The 21,286-nt window shown below is 40.2% G+C and overlaps 1 protein-coding gene across 1 annotated transcript in view; it reads left to right on the top strand.

The window, feature by feature from the left end:
- Positions 1 to 2,460: 2,460 nt before the first annotated feature.
- Positions 2,461 to 21,286, top strand: part of PAMR1 (peptidase domain containing associated with muscle regeneration 1) — a 77,582-nt gene continuing 58,756 nt past the window's right edge. The window contains exons 1-3 of the mRNA XM_032224829.1: positions 2,461 to 2,704; positions 16,077 to 16,253; positions 18,448 to 18,576. Coding sequence (XP_032080720.1) covers positions 2,629 to 2,704; positions 16,077 to 16,253; positions 18,448 to 18,576 — 382 coding nt within the window. The 5' untranslated portion in view covers positions 2,461 to 2,628. The remainder of the gene's footprint in view (positions 2,705 to 16,076; positions 16,254 to 18,447; positions 18,577 to 21,286) is intronic.

Here is a 21,286-nt window from a genome sequence, read left to right as displayed (position 1 = left end):
CACTGAATTCAGGAGTGTGATTCCCAGCTTTTTGCTTACTTGGACTTTAAAAGAAAAGTTGTATTCTTAAAAGTTCTCTGATTCGTGAATCTTGTTTCAATGAAAGTCTGAAACATACCATAATTCTCTCATCTCATCTGTCAAAATACCCCATTTATACCAGTGGTGGGTTTCAAAAATTGTTGGAACCTACTCTGTGGGTGTGGCCTCATTTATGGGAGTGGCTTGCCACCCATGTGATCAGATGGGAGTGACTTGCCGCCCATGTGACCGGATATGAAATTATGAATTAGTACTTAGATCGGTCCAAGTAGCTATTCAGAAACTCTGGCATTGAAGCACGCAAGTCTTAAAGCTGTCAAGTTACAAGATCCTTGCCAGTGGTGGGTTTCAAAAATTTTGGGAACTTCTTTTGTAGGTGTGGCCTGCTTTCCAGGTCCACTGGTGGAACCTCTTCTAACCAGTTCGGTAGATTTGACGAACCAGTTCTACCGAATAGGTGCGAACTGGTAGGAACCCACCTGATTTATACCCACTTAGCAGTTCAAGAAAGAGTTGCTATTTAATTATTGATCAGAATGGAATTTTCAGATGTGCTTTCCTCTAAGAAAAATCTAGAAGCAAAATTAAGTTCCAGGATGGGATAAAATATAGTGGGGTAAAATGGAATACTTCTGTTTAGGGAAAAAGAACATTCCGGGCTGAAATAATTGAATGGAATGATCAGCCTTTCACAGTAAAAATGAATTCTGCCCTACAATCAATCGAGTTAGGCTCAATTAATCAAAACATCCTCCACTCATTATTTCTTTGGGTACAGGGAAACCAGTCTCTGGAGTTGATATTTGGCTAAAGAAACTGCTGTTTTCAGAGTGTGTACAGTATATGGCCAGTGAGGCACAAGTACAGAGGATGTGGGTGTTGCAACAACTTGCAATGTTCCCTGCCAGCAAGGAAAGTCACAATGGCATTTATGTGATCATAGGGTGCTACAATCAGTCATAAGTGTGAGCCAATTGCCAAGTGCCCAGATCATGATCATGTGACTATGGAGGTGGTAGAACAATCAGAACTCCAAGGACCAATCATAACCATCAATTCCATCAAAACTTTGAGGTCTTAAGTCAAGGGGTATCCATAGTTTAACCCTTTCCTGATTAATTAGTTTTTTTTCTCCCACTTCTCTGCATTTTCTGAAGAGCTTCAACTATCCTATCCAGAAATTTCTCCACTCTTATTTTGTTTTTTTCTTCCAAGCTTATACTTGCAGTAGGTGTCATCTGAATTTACTTCTGGCAGGAATACAAGTACTGCTGCAATATCCAGGAGATCCCAACAAAGCTTCCCTTGCTGTGGATGAGGCAGTTTGAAATCGCCTCCGCTGATTCCTCCAAGTTAATGTCCATGCAAAACTCCCGTTTTTTCTGTAAACGTCCTTGTGATGAAAACTACTGTAATCTGGACCAGGTAAAAGAAAAGAAGGAAAAAGCAGAAAACAGTGCCTCGTTCTTGATCTCCCCTCCACTGTTCTCTTTATTTCTCGGTATTCAATTACCGGGTGATCTTTCTTTGAAAATTGGTTTCATCTGAGCTGCTTAGGCCAACCAAATGCTTCAATCAGGAACAATGGGTAATCAACAACCCTCAAAAGAAACTACCAGTAGAAGCACTCAGAAATTATCAGCAGTAACAATGGCTTCCTCCTTGGCTTCTCATGTCTTTTTTTTTAATCCCTTCCAACACCTTTGCCAAACATCCGCTTGCTCTCCTTGCTCACTCATTCTGACATTGCAAATTGGGGCGCTTATACCGAACTGCCTCAAGCATAGATTTGTAAGCTCCTTTCTCCTAGCAGTATCACTACTGTGGTGAGATGTGCTGAGGCTTTCTCTCCAGTCCAGTCTGTCCACCAAATTCAGTCCTTAAAACCACGTTGCAATCAGGCCACTTTCTCTCTTCTCTCAAATGCCTTTGAAAAGTTTATGGAAAGAAATGTTTTGAATGGCCTTTTTCCACCAATCACGACCAAACGGGCAGAGTACTGCAGTGAGTAGAGTTAAAAGATCGAGCCCTAGCAGCCTTCCATGCCATTCTCGGTGTATTTCGCGCACGACCAAACGGCGCGGTCTTCCTAAACCGTGTTCTACCCCTGGATTCATTGCATCAAGTTTATGTCCCACCAAGCTCAGTAACATACCCATGGCCACTTTGCCCTCCCCCCTCCCAAGATTACTTCCACCCACATCACCCACCCCCGGCCTTTAAATCTCTACGGTGCTGCTCTATGTCTGGTTGGTCGTCTCCTTCCAACCCCTGGGCGGCTTTGCCCGCGTTGACAAAGGGTTAAGTTACCGCTGAGTAGTTTTGGAGGGGTGTGTGTGACGTCGTTGTGTTCGTCTGGCCGTCTGACGAGCCTGGAAGATAGTTCCTTCTTCGAAAGATGAGGGGAGCGAGTTGAGGTTTGAAACCTGAGACCCTTCATAGAATCACCACTTGGTGAGATCCCAGGCAAAAGGACGCGCGGCTGAACCGCCCTGCGCGCCCTGTCTGCTTTCCTTTCTGGAAACGCGCGCCCTTGCGCAGGGCGGCCGGAGTAGCAGCAGCAGCAGCAGCAGCAATAGCAGTAGCATGGCACTATCTGCCTGGAGGCATTTGGGACTCGCAACCCTCCTGCAACTCCTTTTCATTTCCTGCCTGCCAAGAGGTACCGTAAGTTGGCAGGCTGCTTTCCTATGCATGCTTAAAAGAACCGATCGCTCCTTCCCGTCTGGAAAGGGCAGAGTTTTCTTTGATCTTGCAAGAAGTGTTGGAGAGGAGACTTGAGGGATAGAAGTTATGTTTTCTTGCCCTCACGGCGACAGAAAGTTTTTCTAGTTGTAATTTCCAGAGAAATAAGATACGTGTTAGCCACAGCATTACATAGACACACACCCACAGCATTACACACACACACACACACGTACGTATACACTAGTTTCTCATGTTCCGATATGTAGAAATTCCTCATCCAAAATGGTAAGGAGAGAGCAAGACTTATTTGAACTTTGGGGGTGGGGGGGGCTCCTGGAAAGGAAATGGGAAAAGAGCCAAGGATCGCAAATGCCACATTTGATATGTATATATTTCTGCTCGTTCTGTATTACACCAAAGAGAAAAATAATGCAGAAATTAAATGGGCCAAATTTATGCAGCTTGTGCTTTTTTAAAAAAAATTCGCGGGCTAACACGCATACTTTTCTTTGATGTACTTTCCTGGACTGTTCCCCTTGAGTATAGGTTCATTGGGAAATCTGCAGTTTTGCAGATGCATAGCTTAGCAAATGCATGCTCACCCTGCTGTTTTATGAAGACAAACTAACATATTACAAACCATGTTCTTCCTCCCAGAAGCTCTTGGCCACTCTCAGAGATTGCAGCCCTGGGAGATATCCTGGGATGCAAACTCAGCATTTAAAAAAAAATAGAAGAAATGGTTCAAGCTGTGAAATCAGGGATAGGAAAATCCTTAATGTCCTGTGGATATATACAGAGACTGTAAAATCGGTAAAATATCTAGTCTAATCTCTGGGGTGGCTGACTTTATGGACTGAGGCTTGGCTTTTCAACATAAGAGGGAGAGAGAGAAGTTGTCTGGGTAACAAGTTGTTTGGGTTGCTTTCCTTCAATAAAGAAGAGGATTCTAGTAAGAAATCACATGTAGTAAGTAAATACTGTGGCATTCCAAGCACTGAAGCTCATAGTGTATATAAATAATTCCATATGTAGCATTGGGATTTATTGCTCTATTTAAAAGGATTGAAATCAAACAACATGAGTTTCCTGGGCGAATCTATGGCAGGCTCTAGTTTGGATCTCTCACAAGTCTAAGAGGAATATATGTGGTAGAATCCCTTTGGTAGTAATCATAAAAACTAGAATCATTTTATTCCAGAAAGAGAAGGTAAACAGTTCTCTCCTAAAGGAGCATTTGCACTGCAGAACTATTAATACCCCAAGCTGAAGTAGAGCAGTAAGGTAACCTCAACTGTGTCTTAACCCAATTGCTTCAGACACAGTAGCCCATCCAGCCAACCTTACAATGTCATGTCCAAGAAAACAGAAGTCCACTTTTTTGCAGACAATCAATTAGGAGCAATGTAAGGATAGGGATAAGGGAAGAAAGAGACCAAAGCACATTAGATACAGCAGCTAAATAATTCCCAATTTTTCAAGAGACACCTAGACTTTCTTGTTTTTCTTTGAAGACATTTCACATCTCATCCAAGAAGCTTCTTCAGCTCTGACTGGATGGTGGGGAATGGAAGGATTTATATTTATATTCCTTGCAGACAACTGGCCATTGCAGTCAGAGCAGAGTTGGATGAGAAGTAAAACATTTTTAGAGAAAAATAAGAAAGTCCAGTTACCTCTTGAAAAAGCTCCTTTGGGACAACCATGACCAGATGACTGAGAATCTCCTTAGACATTTAGCTAAATAATTGTTTAACTCACATTTCCATCTTCAATTTAGTATAATTTTGTATTTGCAGAAATATTTACTGCCCACATAGAAAGCTAAAAAACCCGCAGGTGTTGGCTACACCTCACCAATTTCCAGATGTTTTCAATTTAGATATGCAGCTCAACTATGAGCTACATCAATTGTAGTTGCAGACAGTGAATATTGATTAGAGATAAGCCTGGACTATTTGCAGTTCAGTGAGAAAAGTAAAGCTCCTCGGATAAGAGTGCATTCTTGTAAAACATCCCTGCATTTCATTTCCACCAACATTATCCATGTACTTTAATCAAACGAGCAGCAATTGTCAAACATCAGTAGTTTAACTTTCTATGATGCACTTCTGGTTCCCACACATCAGATGCTGGGACTACAGCTCCTGTTATTCCCAACTAGCATTTCCAGTGGAGAATTTGGGGAGTTGAACAGCGCTAGTCTATCTGAAAGATACCTGCTTGGCAACATCTGGATTAGCTATTAGAGAGAAACTTCTTTCTGCTAGTTTTGTCACTACTTGTGACATCAAAATAAATAATATTTAAAGACTAGAAGATTTGGCAAAACAATTGAAACAGCAGGGGCTAACTTTCCCAATCTGATGCTTTCTAATTGGTCTGGGTTAAAAGCAATAGGTAGAAAACGATGAAAGTCATTAATACAAAAACAGCAGAATCGTAATCCAGCGCAGTTGAAGAAATTCGTTCCTCACTTCATAACTAGGAATTTCTTAAGTATGTCTAGTCTGATGAAAAGAAGGATTAGGGGAGACATGATAGCAGTGTTCCGATATCTCAGGGGCTGCCACAAAGCAGAGGGAGTCAAGCTATTCTCCAAAGCACCTGGGAGCAGGACAAGAAGCAATAGGTGGAAACTAATCAAGGAGAGAAACAACCTAGAACTAAGGAGAAATTTTCTGACAGTTAGAACAATTAATCAGTGGAACAATTTGCTTCCAGAAGTTGTAAATGCTTCAACTGGAAGTTTTTAAGAAGAGATTGGATAACCATTTGTCTGAAGTGGTATAGGGTATTCTGCCTAAGTAGGGGGTTGGACTAGAAGACCCCCAAGGTCCTTTCCAACTCTGTTATTCTATTCCAGTAGGTCTCAACCTTCCTAATGTCGCGACCCTTTAATACAGTTCCTCATGTTGTGATGACCCCCAACCATAAAATTATTTTATGTTTTCCGTATTTTTTTGAAAATATGTGTTTTCCAATGGTCTTAGGTGACCCCTGTGAAAGGGTCATTCAACCCCCAAAGGGGTCCCCACCCACAGGTTGAGAACCACTGTTCTAGTCTATTCTACCATAGAGTCATTTGATCCTGTGTAGAACCTAAAGAAGAAAATATTGCTTTGGCCAGCAGTTTGGCTTCAGACCTGTATGGATGGAAACAGTTTGGACAGAATTGCTGATATGGGCTGCATAAACTTTCAATAATGAATAACTGGGTGTAGTGGCTTTCTTCATAGTAACTGTGATTTTCCCAAAGCTTTATAATCTTCTCGTTAAAATTCAAAGAAGGATCAGCTTTTTAGTACATCTTTTTTCCTACTCATTGTTCTGTGTTTGTAGCCTTCCAAGAAATCTCTTTGGAATACTTGTGATCTAAGGAGTGACTGGGATATCATAAGCCTTTTCTGGGCATTGTAATATCTTATAGCAATTAGAGCCATGTCTTACGGCTTGAGTATTTCCAGAAACATTGATGCATGTCTATAATCCTGCTTACTTAATATACAGTAAATAAACATATCTCCATAGTAAAGCATTTCTCTGTCTTTGATCACACCCTTGTGTTCTCAGCCTATTTGGGGATACTTGGGAGGTTCAGAAGATGATTCATAGATAGACGTTCCAAACAAATAACTTTGCACCACAGACTATATAATATTTTTACTAACCTCTCCCAAGAGGCGAGTCACAATTGTAAGACAGAAAACAAGATCTTTATGTACAGTAAATATTATAAATTATTGTAATAATTCTTGGTAAGCACAGGATATAGAAACAGACTTGTTAAAATAAGCATTACAACAGAAAACAAAAAGACCCTATTCTGATTATGTCACTTCAAATACTTTGGCTGTTTCCCATATTTGGGAGGAATTTCTAGTGCTTGCCTTACAGATTTACCAAAAATGATTTGTTTAAAGGTCAAAGGCCTGTATCATCAATATTACTGCAAAAACTGTTTCATGTCTTCTTTGCCAAGAAAAATCTGAGCTCCCTCTATTGCTACAATGAAGGGAAAATATATGTTTTTCATTGTAATCTGAAAGGAACGTAAGAGAATTTTAGCAAGCCAGAAAGACTCACAAGACTCAAAATAAAACTGGACATCCTATTATCCGTATGAGTTAATAGGAACCAAGGAACTTTTTTTTACAAGTAAAAGCCTTAGGAATGGGTGGAAGGTTTCCACATGTTAGGTTAGGTACTGGGAGTGGTGGAAAGTTAGTTGTACATTTTAAGGTCTGCTTCCAACAAATATTAAAGATGTAGTCAGTGTCAGTCAAGAAATCGAAGGCAAGCCTGTTCACATCCTAGTTGAGGTTTTTGATGGTAAAGGCAGAATCTAAACTACAGGTTGAGGCAGAAAACTGTCTAGAGAAGTCTGTCATTCTTCAATAGCAGCTAATCATACTGACTCAAGTACAAAGAAGTACTTCTGATAATGACTTACATTCAGAGGAGAATTTATATTAGCAGGGTTACTACTCCACCCTTACTCAGATATTGCTTATCAAGCCTGATCTGGTTGGAGGATTACCCTTGGGTGTGAGTGGATTCATCTAAACTCTACTGGTTTTCATCAAGGTGGAACTGCCTGTAGTATATCAAGTGGGCCTTTATTCCCAAGGTTTTCTCTATACATTGGACTTCTCTACTGTTTTCCCTAGTGGTGCTGTAGTTTGGAAAACTCTTCTGCTAAGTCTAGAACAGAATTCTTGGTGGAAGGTCTAGGACAGTGATAGCTAATCTTTTTGTTGTGTGCCAAAGGCATGTGCATGCATGCGGCAAAAGCACACACATGCATGTGCGACAGCACACCCATAATGCAATGCGTGTGGGGGGCCCTCCACCCCGTTTTGGGCATGGAAGGCCACCTACACCAAGCCAAAACAGGGCCCGGGATGCCGCACGAGGCCCCAAAATGCAATGAAAGTACCCCTGTGCATGCACTCCGCCCTCCATGCATGCACGCACACATCCCCCGCATGTGCCCCCCCTGCGCATATGCAGCAGAGACCTAAAGACCAGCTGGCCAGTGGGAGACATGCCCGCAGAGAGGGCTGGGAAGGCAGCTGGTATGCCCGCAGAGAGGGCTCTGTGTACCACCTGTGGCACACGTGCCATAGGTTCACCCCCACGGGACTAGGACAAGGGAGGAACTGATTTTATCCTGGCTCCTGTATTGACACATGGTGCATCTAGTCCAGAATTCTCATCAAAATCATTTGGCTATCTTATACTTACTTTCTTATATTTACAGAGGACGGAGAGGAATAAGAAATGTTAACTTTCTCTGTCTGCCATGGTATGCATAAAAATTGCCTCTATGAATTGCTACGTACTTTTCAAAGGAACTTAATTATATTCACTCAATTGATTTGACGTGGAAGAAATAGAGCCAGTTAAAAAGTGTCTATGCTGATCTTCCAGAAAGACTTACAGCATTCAAAAAAGTTCAGATGCAGATCAGGATCTTGGAATGACTTTATTGTAATTGCTATGTTATAATCTTGCAAATCCTCTAGTTTTTAACTTTCTAGAACAATTTGAGGGGCATCTATCATCATATGTTCCTTAACCCAACAGTTTCACTAGGAGATCTGTTGACAATTTGGCATCACTATTAGCCAGCAGCTCATGCATTTTGCCCACACCATCACTCTGATATGAGAAAAATGCTTTTCTGTCAAAGAAGGCTATTTAAAACTAGCTGCAGCACAGGTTTTGGCATGCTGGGGTCACTTGCCTCTATTTTTCCATTAAAACAAAATATTTCAGAAACATGAAATACAGCAAGAAACATAGTTAGGAAAGCAGAGTAAGGACAAGATGATATGCTACCTGATATAAAAGATGAAACTGAATCCATTATTTGACCTACAGAAGGCAGCTGCAATTGAATCTCTCTTTAACATTAATGATGGGACCAAATTCTCCCTGAAGGGAAGGGCTCTAAATGATGTGGTTTATGGCACTTTCCAAAAACACACATCATTCCTCAGAAAGGAACAGCTTGGAATCTTGCTTCTCCGTCTCTACCCTCTCTATATATAGAGTGACACCCGCCCCAAACAGGTAGTCCTCAACTTATAACCACAATTGAGCCCAAAATTTCTGTTGCTAAGTGAGTCAGTTAAGTGAGTTTTGTTCCATTTTGCAACCTTCCTTGCCACAGTTGTTAAATGAACAACTTCAACGTTGTGAAGTTATTCACGTGGTTGTTGAGCGAATCTGGCTTTCCCATTGACTTGGCTTATCAGAAGGTCGCAAAAGGGCACCCCGCACCCTGCAACTGTCATAAATAAAGTCAGTTGCCAAGCATCTGGATTTTGATCACGTTACCGTGGGATGCTGCAATGGTCGTAAGTGTGAAAAACAGCCATAAGTAATTTTTTTCCAGTGCTGTTTGTAGCTTTGAATGGTCACTAAATGAACTGCCGTAAGTCAAGGACTACCTAATTCTTTCAAGATCAGTAGTATATTAGCATTTATCCTTTTTTTCTGGCCAGTGTCTTGCAAGTTCAGGGATCTGTTCTGCTATGCTTACATGTAAATAGAATCTGAAGTCAAATGCAGGCAAATAGATTTAAGAATCAGTGCCATGTTTTCCATTTTTAAAAATTCTATTTCTGTTAGATGGTTTTACTGTTTCATTTAGACAAATTGAACATTGTGACTTTCTGCAGAGGGAACTAATATTAATGGGGAGGTATGGCTATTACTCACTTGCACTGGAGTCCCAGTGACTTATGACTGTTTGCTTAATGATGTTTCTAATTAACAATGGCAAACAATTTACAGTAAAGCACTTCTAACAGTTGCAAAACATTGCTCCACCTCCACCACCTGTGGTCATATGATCAAGATCTGGATACTTAGCATACTTTACAACCTTCTCTCCTGTTTTCCTTAGGAAAGTGAAGCCAATAAAGAAGTCAGCATGGAAGGTTGCAAGTTGCTGCTTCCTGCCAAGAGGATTTCTTCTTATCTCTGAGGCTCGCAAAAATAGATCCCCACTGAAGGGTGTCAGCTCCATGCCTATTTTGATTTAAGGAAGCCAAGTAGGCAAAGAGAGCTAAAATCCTTCAGGAAGCAGCTCTGTTGTTCGGGAGGCTGTCTGAAAGAGCTGCCTGCCAAAGGATTTCAGCGCTGTGCCTGCTTGGATTTTGGCAAGGAGGATATTGAGCTTCTGAGCAGAGAGGCAGCACAAAGTAAGAAGTGCAAAGTGCCTTGGAGTGGGGAAGCTCTCACACAGACCTCACACAAGTGGCTCTTTGCTGAGAAGCTAAAAATCCTTCTTGGATTTCAACAGAGAGGATTTTCAGCTCCGGAACAGAGACACAATCACATGTGGCCTGCATCAGGCTTCCCAAATTCTCCCCCATTCACCGTGAGGCACTCTGCACTCTTTACCTAGGACTCCTTCTGCTTAACAACCTGGAGATTTCTTAACAACTGCAACTGGGAATGCTGGAGTTAATGGTTGTTGAACAAAGCAGTCAAGTGATATCTCATTTAACTACTACTTCACTCAACGACCAAACCTTTGGTTGCAATTGTGATCATAAGTTGAGAACTGCCTTACTGAAGATCCACCATTGGAAGAAACATAGCAGAAACAGCTCACGTACGCAAGTGGAATAGAATTTATCAATAGAATCACTCCAATAGCAAAACAGTATCCTTACAATTGGAATCTTAATTTTGTGTGTGACTATGAGAGGCACAGGAAGGAAATCACTTTTACGTTTCTTCTTGAATTCATAGGCTGTCCCCCAATTTAGATGTTTGCAAATAAATTTTCCTTCCTTTGAATCTATTGCCACATCATTATTATTCTCAATTTAACTCAGAGATAAATAATGTGATTACTTCTGAATGTGTTCAGTTTCTGTTTTATCTATTTTTTTGTATCTTGCCTTTATTGTTTTTATAAAACACGGAAGGCGGCAAACATATCCAACACATTTTCCTCCTCCTATTTTCCGCACAACAACAACCCTGTGAGATGAGTTCAGCTGAGAGAGAGTGACTGGTCCAAAGTCACCCAGTTGGCTTTTAGGACTAAGACAGTACTAGAACTCACGGTTTCTCACTTACCGGCAGAGGTGGGTTCTTACCTGTTCGGACCGGTTTGGCCGAAGCAGTAGTAACTTGGCATCGCTGGAACCAACAGCGATCCATGCCTGCCACGCCCCTGAACCAGTTCTCCTATGGGGCCCCCATATTGTTTTTTGGTCCTGCGCATGCGCAGAATAATTTTCAGTGGCAAAATTTTTGAGGCACCAAACCGGCAGCAATGCCGATAGCAACCCACCCCTGCTTTTTAGCCTGGGGACTTAACCACTAGATCAAACTAATTAATACAAGAGAATTACATAATTTTTACTTATAAGGTACAGGCAGAATGCAACTGTTTTCATTTTTTTAAAAAAATTATATTTAATAGTCCTCATTTGATAACCGATGGAAGGGAGCAGTAGATAGGGCTTGTCCATGCTCCAGTGTCTTCCAAAGCACCTTTGTAATGAATCTCTCTAGATACTAACGATAGGCTTACTATCTTATTTATGTAAAAAACAGATGGACTGTCTATTCTCTGAAAAAAAGATCGAACCTAAGAGAAATTATAGGATGAATGTTTGTATCAAGATAGTTATATTTCATAAAATATGACCAAAAATGGCAATTCCACTGTAAACCCTAGTAATGAAGAACTACAGTATAAGATATCAAGTGGTATTTTTTAGGGTACAATGGTACATGGGAAGGACCTTGGGAGATTGATAAAAAGATGCTTAAGTTGGATAAGGTTGGACAGTTGGACTGTAGCCAACAGTTGGTGCATAGTAGGTGAAGTGAGAGATTCAGGAGATATTCTTCCTAAGTTGTAAGGCTATAAAGGTGACAGCAGGAGAATTGTATTTTCAGACTTGCGAGATTCTGTAAATGCTGCTTTACAGTAAAGTAGAAGTAGCGTATCTGACCATGTTTCCTATCTGGTCTACCTGGTAAGGCTGACATAGAGCTCTGTGAAGCCTCAACGGAACTTCAGTGAAAGTTCAGAGCAAAGCACTTCAAAGCTTCTTTGTGAAGCAACCTGATTCCTCCATGATTATGTTATTGTTCTTTCCTTGGAGATCCTCTCAGCCGCCTTCTGAAGAACTTGGGAGAAGGCTGAGAGGAACCTTTTTCTATAGCACTAGCTGGTGTGATTGCAGTTTGGTGGCTCTGGTGAATGCTGTGAGGTTGCCCACAAGTTGAGTCTAAGGCAACCACCTCAAACCTTCTCTGGACCACCAGCGGAAGGTTTTTCTGGGTTGGTTTGCTCTATCCGTGTGCCATGGATAATCCTTAAGTCATGTAGCTGAGAAGTTAGAGCTGCAGGCTGAAGGCTACGAGTAGTCTTCCACATTACAACCTTCTCCTACACCCTAAATGCTTGGTTGAAGTGAGTTATGTCTCCTGCATGGGAGAATCATTTCTTCAAAACCAATCAGTGTCATTTCCTAGAGGACTTATTTTGAAGAAATGTGTTACCTTTAAAGACTTAATATTCATTCAGAATCAAATTGCACATTTAATTGCCCTTCATTGCTTTAAAATGGCAGCATTAATTGTCTGTAATAAGTATGAATAAACTACTTCAGTGGGTTATGCATGCCATATCTCATTAAAAGCATTATATGCCCTGTCCTGGTTGTAGAATCATTGATTAATTAAATAATCCCATCTGCTTGTAAAAGCTGTAGTGAAATCAGAGTGGACTCCCCCAAAATAATATTTTAAAAAAAAAACAATTAGCACAATTGTTTTAATAACGCTATGCTTGATGAGTTTCAGTCTCAGTAATTCCTACATTTTCCTTGGAGTAGTGCTTTATTATTTAGATTACCAAACAAATAACATACAGATAAATTGGGCCATAGAACAGATCTGCTAACAAAAGTTTACTGCTGGAGTTCAGTTCTCTGTTTTCATGCCAAGATTTTGCCTATTCAACCCAGTAATACTTGCAGATAAGTATATTTCAATGGAGCATAATGTATTAGGATTAAGTGCCTGGAAATTAATGTAAATTTTTAAGATGAAATGCCCTAAAGCACAACTGCGTATAAATTATTATAACTATAATGCCTTTAGATGCTTTTATTTTTTATTACTAGAAAATGAATTCGTTCTAGTTACTAGCACTACTAATCATAATGCTATTAATATTTATAACACTGTTCCTTTCCCTAATAGACTGAATAATTAGAAATATTTGGAACATATAGTTTTTACTGCAAATACAAGAGATTGGTACCTTCTGCTTTAATTCAGTTTCTTCAGCTGATAGCATATACATATGAATGGTCCATAACAACTAGCATATGACATGGTCATATCAGATCCTTTCATTTCAGAACAAAAAATTAGGGAGATTCTGAAGTGTTCTTCCTTCTGTGTCCTGCATTGAGTGCAGGACAGTGGTGGGTTGCTTACTGGTTTACTACCGGTTCGCTTGTGCGCAGAAGCATCCGGGCAGGTGGGCGGAGACTCCCGCTGCTGCCACTACCGAACCAGGCTGAACCAGCAGCAACCCACCTCTGGGGCAGGAATGCAGAAGCTCCAGATAGACACAGGTAGTCCGTGACTTACTACCACAATTGAGCCCAAAATTTCTGTTGCTAAATGAGACAGTTGTTAAATGAGTTTTGTCCCATTTTACAACCTCTCTCGCCCTAGTTGTTCAGGGAATCACTGAAGTTGTTAAATTAGTAACACAGTTGTTAAGTTAATCTGGCTTTTCCATTGACTTTGCTTCTCAGAAGGTCGCAAAAGGTAAACACGTGACCTCAGGACACTGCAACTGCTGTAAATATGAGTCAGTTGTCAAGCATCTGAATTTTTAACATGTGATCATGGGGATGCTGCAATGGTTGCTAATGACCAAAAATGGTCATTAGCAGAGGTGATATTCTGCCAGTTCTAACTGGTTTGGGCGAACCTGTAGTGGAAATCAATTGTGGCCCCGCCCACCCACCCCGGCTCTACAGCATCCCATTTAGGCCCTTTTTATAAGCAAAATGCATAGGCAGAAGGCGGAGCGCATACACGGATGTGGCGTGGGTGAGCAAACCGAGCACATGTGCTCTGACATTTGCAAACCAGTAGGGAAGGGAAGTGAATGCTACCCCTGGATAAGTAACAATTTTCAGTGCCATTTTAACTTTGAATGGTCATTAAACAAACAATTTTAAATCAAGGATTACCTGTAATCCAATATGAAGTAGCCCAAATAGCCAAAAGTTGATAGTATAGTTGTATAGTATAGCTGACCTGATAGTATTTGAAACTCTGTTGAATACCAATTTCTCTTATCCCAGAAAGAGGGCAGAAACATGATTTTTGGGCTGCCCCATTGCATTTTATGTGTTTGAAGTTATATTGGATTTGGGATTACAGTGTTATGATGACTCTGAAATCTAGCTGGGCGCAGATATAATATAATTCGATTCCCTTTCCCAAAGGAGCTATACTGGCTTTTATTTCTTTTTTTACTGGCTGCCGTTTGGAGGCAGCTAATTGAAAGCCATTTGAGTTACAGACCTTGGTGTTCTTTCCTATGCAGCCCAGCTTGCATATTTTTCCGTTTTAGAGTATTGGCATCTAAACAATCCAATGCTAAGCACAGTTCAGATAAGCCACCAGCACATCCATAGTGCTGCTATGTCCAGTTCTTTAGTGAGACAACAGGAGAGTGAAGGCAAATCAGGCTGACCAGGGATTCATCCTGAACATATGATGGAGATAACAAATTTTGCACTGCATGCTAACTGTTTAAGGGGCAGAACATTAGAAAAGACATAGGAATAGACGGAATAGGGATAGACATAGATATAACTAGACTAGACTAGACTAGACTAGACTAGAATAGAATAGAATAGAATAGACCTGGAGGTCTTCTAGTCTAACCCCTACTCAGGCAGGAAACTCTATAACATTTCAGACAAGTTGTCTGAATCTCTTCTTAAAAACTTATGCTGACTCTGTAAACCGCTTAGAGAGGGCTGAAAGCCCTATGAAGCGGTATATAAGTCTAACTGCTATTGCTATTGCTGTAGCATCTTCTTAAGGCAAGTGTTTTCACATTATTTTAACAGTTCTACAGCTACTACAACTTATGACTGTCTCACCCAAAGGCCAGAAAAGAAATGAAGGCAATATCATAGAGAGATGTTGCTAGCATTCTGATGTGTAATGTGTGAATATGGCTAAACCAAGAAAATTGCTCTTATTTCATTGGCCTGGTAAAAATTACTGTTTGGATGTTCCAAGGTTTTATTATATTTTGAATGTTTCTTTAATCCAAGGAAATATTCTTTTAATTCCTTGGATTAAAGAAAGATTCAAAAAGGATACAAAACTTTTAAAGAAATTTAATGCAGAGTGCAGGATAGGCCTCAACTTGCAATCATTCATTTAGCAACTTTTTGAAGTTACATCAATATTGACAAAGACGACTTACAAATGGTCCTAATCATTATGATCTTCCTAGCATCCCCCTGATCACTTGATCAAAATTTGGACTTTTGGCAACCAACATGTACTTACAATCTTTGCAGCAAAAGTCATGTGATCACCATTCATTATCTTCCTGGATGCTTCTGACAAGCTAAGTCAATGGTGGAAGACGTATTTGCTTAATAACCACACGATTCACTTAGCAGCTTCAGTGGTTTGCTTAACAACCACGGCCAAAAACATCATAAAATTGGGGATGAATCACTTAACTGCTTCGCTTAGGAACAGAAACCTGCTCCCATGTGTGATTGTAAGTCAAGGAAAAAAAACATTCAAGATATTACTAAATAAATAAATAAATTAGCCCTTGCACAGTGTCTTTATTCTTAGGAAGTGGTATAAATGAAAGATGACTTTCTTTTATGAAGCCATATAATATGTGGCAGTAGGGAGCCATAAATGCATCTTCCAATGGAATGCCACTTTTTATGAAATAAATTGCAGCCATTAAATGCTTGCCGTTTAATTGAACAGTAGTCCATGTTACTTTTCTAATAAAATCTCTGTATTCCGTCCTCCCTTCCCTCCCTTTCTGGGATTTTCAACTGGTAGTGCAGCATAGACAGTTCTGATGAAGAAAATGACATGTAATAAAGAATTGAGTAGGCCCTTCCTGCTCCTCTGTTCCAATTGGCAGACCTTTTCCCCTCCAGCTTAATTTTATAATGAAAGGAAACGTCCCTGTTCTAATACATCACTTGACTTCCGCTTACAAGGATTATGTTCTGCCAACAGTTAATTCATCTTTGTCATATAACTCATTTTGCTTTCTGCAGAGTACACCTTGATCAATGAAAACTGTCCAGGTGCTGAATGGAATATCATGTGTCGGGAGTGTTGTGAATATGATCAGATCAAATGTGTGTGTCCTGGACAGAAAGAAATAGTGGGATACACTATACCTTGTTGTAGGAATGAGGACAATGAGTGTGACTCCTGCCTAATTCACCCAGGTATGTTGATTCACTGTACTGCTTTGATGTACCCATCTGCACTTTTTTATTTACTGTATCACTTTGAATTGCATGCAGTAAATATGCTTGTAGCTAGATGGAGCATTCTGCCTGTTTTTTCTGCCAGATTTTGGTCATTAATAATTTTTCCTCCTTAGAGATGGATAGATGCCAATATAAATGCTCACTGTGATGAGAGTTAATGCATATTGTTGTTAGACTTTTCCTTTTTCTAGCAATAGAAACTCACTTTTCAGGATTTTACCACGGATGCTTGGAAGCTCTCCAAAAAGTAAGGTCACAGTTGGCTTCAGTACTACATGGAGGTTGCAATTCAGTCTTCAAGGCCTAATTTGCAAACTATCTTCTTTTTAAAAAATAGAAAAGAATTATTATTGATTTTAAACTCAGCTGAGGAAAAAAAATTAAGTTGAAGATAAAGGATATGAAGAAGCAGCTTATGAGACTTCTAAGAATATGTATCGATAGGATTCTTCCTGATTTGAAACTTATTCAAAAGATGTGCTTCATGCTAAATGGGATTATAAGTGTAAGATTTCATTAAAACCACCATGTCTTCTTTTAGATTTTCCAAATGAGCCTAAATAAGTTAAAGTTGCTGTAAGCTTTAAAGTTGAGGCTTTAAACAGTTGTATCTTTAATGGGACATATTAGCTCACACAGAAGCCAGAAGTAGATGCAACTGGCTTAAAGAAGTGCTCCACTTTCATCTCTATGTGCTCCAAAGCACCACTTCTAAATACTTTTTGAATGATGCACAGCCCTCCTTTTTATTATGTTGAATAATATATTTATGTTGAAATTTGCAAATGACTATGAAAATGTAAATGTGTAAAATATATCCTGAACTCTTGTTCATAAACTTTAGGGCAGAAACTAGTACTGAATCCTATTTAGAGCTGTCATTGGGACATTACTGAAATTAAAATTCTAGTTTAGATTGATCTGACTTGATATAAAGCAGTATAGGATGTTCAGGAAGTAAATTTCATTGAAACAAGAGAATTTCAGGAAAAGGAGGAACAGATCAATAGGAGAAAGTCTTGAGTGCTATATCCAGGGGTGGGCTGCTATGGGTTTGCCCAGCTTTGGAAGAACCCATAACTAAAGTTATGTCTGGTTCGGAAAACCTGCAAATCCCACCCTTGGCTGGCCCTGCCCACCCTTCCCCATCCCTCTCAGGAGTCTCCATGCAGCCTCTTTTGGATGTGAGATAAGTGCAGGGCCCATGCAGATGCTCTGGGAGTGGGCAAAACAGACGACCTGGAAGTTCCGGAAGGCTAGAAATGGCCCCATTTCTGGCCTCCGAAGAGCCTGTGCAGCCAGAGGGAGGCAGTTTTCACCTCCCAGAGGCTCGAGGAAAGCCTTCAGAGCCTGGGGAAGGTGAAAATGGTCTCCCCACTGTGGTACAGGAGGCCGACTAGGCCACATCTGTTTAATCCTCGGGCGTACAACTGACAGCCAAGCCGCGCCTGACTGGCTAAGGCGCGGCTGGCTGATCGTGCTGTCAGACGCGTGCCTATTGCCTCCTGCTTGACAGCTCCATATAAATAGCTGTCAAGCAGGGCGGGGTCCCAATCTACCACTAGCTAGTACTACTGTTCAGTTCTGTTCTAATAAAGCTGTTGAAGTTACCTCAGGAGCCTCCTGCCTCATTTTTCCTCGGTCCACTTCAACATCCACTATGGCCCTGCCTATCCAGCAGTCGGGTAGAGAACCCGTTGCTTAAATTTTTGAAGCCCACTCCTGGCTATAGCTATAGGCATCTGTGAGTGATGAGAAGAGAGGTCGGGTGAAGAAATGTACAATGTGGCATCATAACACAAACCCTATAACTTTAGTATATGCATCTTATATTGAAGTATAAGTGCGAAACATGGTGATTGTGTTGTTATGTCATGTCATTGCTTTTTCAGTCATCGAAGACTACAGGAAAATTCATGTTTGTAATTTTTGTATTCAGCCCTCAGAATTGTATTTATAGTCTCTCTCTTTATGTTTGAGTCTGTTTGGCTTGGAGGAGTGTATTGCTTGAAAGGACTTGTCCAAGCCACATTTTATGCAGCCAAAGTAAAAACATTGGTTGCCTGGGCTATAGTTCACAGCTACCTATCGGAGAAACCCAAATGTAAGCAATCGTAATTTATAAAGAATTTGCCTCCTCTTCTTTCAGGTTGCATGATTTTCGAGAATTGTAAGACCTGTCGCAATGGGTCTTGGGGAGGATCACTAGACAACTTCTACATCAAAGGCATTTATTGTGCAGAATGCCGAGCAGGGTGGTATGGCGGTGATTGCATGAGTAAGTATTGGCCAGAGAGGTACTTCACCACAAGGAGAGCTGATGCTTTGGTTGGGAAAGGAAAACAAAACAAAAAAAATCCTTATAGCTCATCCAGCAATGAGCAATGTCAAGGCAAAGATAAATTCCTAATCATTTTCATGATCATTGACACTCAATTTGAAAATATAAGACAATATAGCCAAAGGCATTTTTTAGGGGTTGGGAAATGATCTCATACTGAGCTACTAGGGCTTTATAGGCCAAAGGTATTTCTCCAATTCTTTTCCCAAGATCCCGTTCTATTTCCCAGAGCTGTTATGGACAATGCTTGGTTTTTTGTAACCCTTTGCTGCCATCTAATGGTTATCCAAATCTACACAGCACAGATCTGGGTTGTAACCAGAGTGTAAAGTATTCTGTGGAATACAGCCATTGCCACAGAGAAGGAGGGAGTTGGAGGATTATCTTACAGTTTATAGGAGGCAGTTTATAGATCTCTGCTTGGTCAGGAAATTGAAAAGTAGAGCACTGTTATCAGATAAATGTTCTGCCACTGCTTGAAGACTACAGGTGAATAAAAGCTATCAACAACCCACTTACAGGTAACTAATCTTATCCCCGATTTTTAATTTTCACTGCAATACTTTTCCTGAGCAACATAGGTTTTTATGCCTAATCTGAATATTTTTTCCAGGGCCTTTTTATGCTTCCTTAGCAAAAGATCAATTGAATTATTTTTTCAGGTGTGGGTATAATCCTTATATATATTAGGAAATCGATAGGAATAGTTAACTGAAGAAAGCGTAAGGACAATATTCATTGCTGGGCTTGCAGATAAAAATATATACACCTTATATCTGCATTTGCAGAAAATTATACCATATGGACTGAATGGCAAAAGAAAATATGTTGGTTCAGGAGCACAATTCTTTGCACATCTCAAGGCCTGGAAATCCTTTTCTTTCTGTTTATTTGCTGTCTTGATCGTAGTACCAAGACCCATCCTGTAAGTGGTGCACACGAGATTTGCCAGGACAAATAAAAATATAACTAGATTCTTGGGGGGGGGGGGGGGGATAATTTCTTAAAATAACTTGTTACAGATTAGTGAGAAATCATTGCATGTGCAAAGGCTAATAAGAATAATATGCAAAAATTCATCACTGCAGCATTTTAAATGTTCTACCTTTGAATATGGATGCAATGCTGACTGAATGCAATTAGTTCTAATTTTTAAAAACTTTGCACTAAATTGTGAGTTTTGGAAATACGTTGATTGAGTATAAATGTCTGTGATTCATTCACTGCAAACCTATATTGTAAAATGCATTATTTCTTTTTTAAAAAAGATTTCCTTTTTACTACCAGTAAAGGCACCCCAGGAATGTTCCAATACATAATTGCCAAGAGGTATTGCCATTGAATTAAGTGGACCTTAATTTCAGTTACATGTGAATAAAATTGTATTGCTGTTATAATTAAAACAGGAGAATGTAAAGTTAAATTTTACCAAATGCTAGTCTGTATATAATGTAATGCAGCAATGGAGGTTTAAATCTAAAAAGATCAGAAATGGACAGGCAATGTGACACTGTATGGAAGCAAAAACTGGATTCTCCAGAAGGCAAGATAGATGCTTTTGAAAAGCAGTATGGGAGAAGACTCATGAGAATCCCATGGATTGCCAAGAAAACAAAGAAATGGCTCATAGAACAAATCAATCCAGTGTCCTCACCCAAAGCACAAATGACTAGGGTCAAATTATTTGATTATGATCATGCTCTCCTCAGAAGTCAGGGAAAGATGGGGAAAAGAGGAGAAGATGAAGAGCAGCAAGGTTGTGAAACATAAATACAATAGCAATGTGCATTACAGGAAGATTTGAATAGCCAGATTTGTAGTAGATTTTGCTGGGGAAATCAGTCAATTGCCTGTAAATCTGGTACATTTACACAGTTAATTATCTTCATTTACATATATCTAACATTCTCCATCACAAGCACCAACCATGTCCCACAGAAGCCTAGATGCATCCTCATCTTCTCCTCACTTCTTCCAGAAAGGATGAAAATGAAGAAAGGAGAAGAAGAGAGAAGAGATGAGTTAAGGAATAATATAAATGGAAGGGAAGAGAAGTAGGTTAACAACTAAATGTAGATAACACATTATATTATCTCGTGAAAGCAGTATTTTCACATTTAAGGTCATTAATAATTATTTCAGAGGGCTAACCTCTCTCTATAGCCATTTATTTTCAGTTTTCAATAAGATGTAGAGAATTTCATCTTTGATCACTAGAATAGCTTCTTCTTCTCAAGTGGTTTTCATGAAACAGGTTTCAGGCACTGGTGTTAGATCAATTAGTTGTTGTTGACTCTTGTATTTCTGTGATGATGTATTCCTAAAGTAATCTTTCAGGGCTTGTGATGATGCACCTTTCGCAATTATAATTGTCTCCATCAGACACTGGTATCTATGCTGTAACTGCTGTAATGAAGACAGGTACAGCTAGGCTCCTTAGTTTCAGGGGTGGGCTTCAAACTTTTCAGCAACGGGTTCTCTGCCCAGTTGCTGGGTGGCTGTGGCCATGGCCTAGTCAGCCTCCTGCACCACATTTTCGCCTTCCCCAGGCTTAGGGGGCAAAAACTGCCTCTCTGGGCTCCAGAGACACTCTGGAGGCCAGAAATGGGCCTGTTTCAGAACTTCAGGGAGGCCCATTTTTCCCCCT

The sequence above is a fragment of the Thamnophis elegans genome, chromosome 1 (genome assembly GCF_009769535.1).
Source record: "Thamnophis elegans isolate rThaEle1 chromosome 1, rThaEle1.pri, whole genome shotgun sequence".
Taxonomy (NCBI): domain Eukaryota; kingdom Metazoa; phylum Chordata; class Lepidosauria; order Squamata; family Colubridae; genus Thamnophis; species Thamnophis elegans.
Note: the sequence above shows the minus strand (reverse complement) of the source record. Positions and strands in the feature narration are given on the sequence as shown.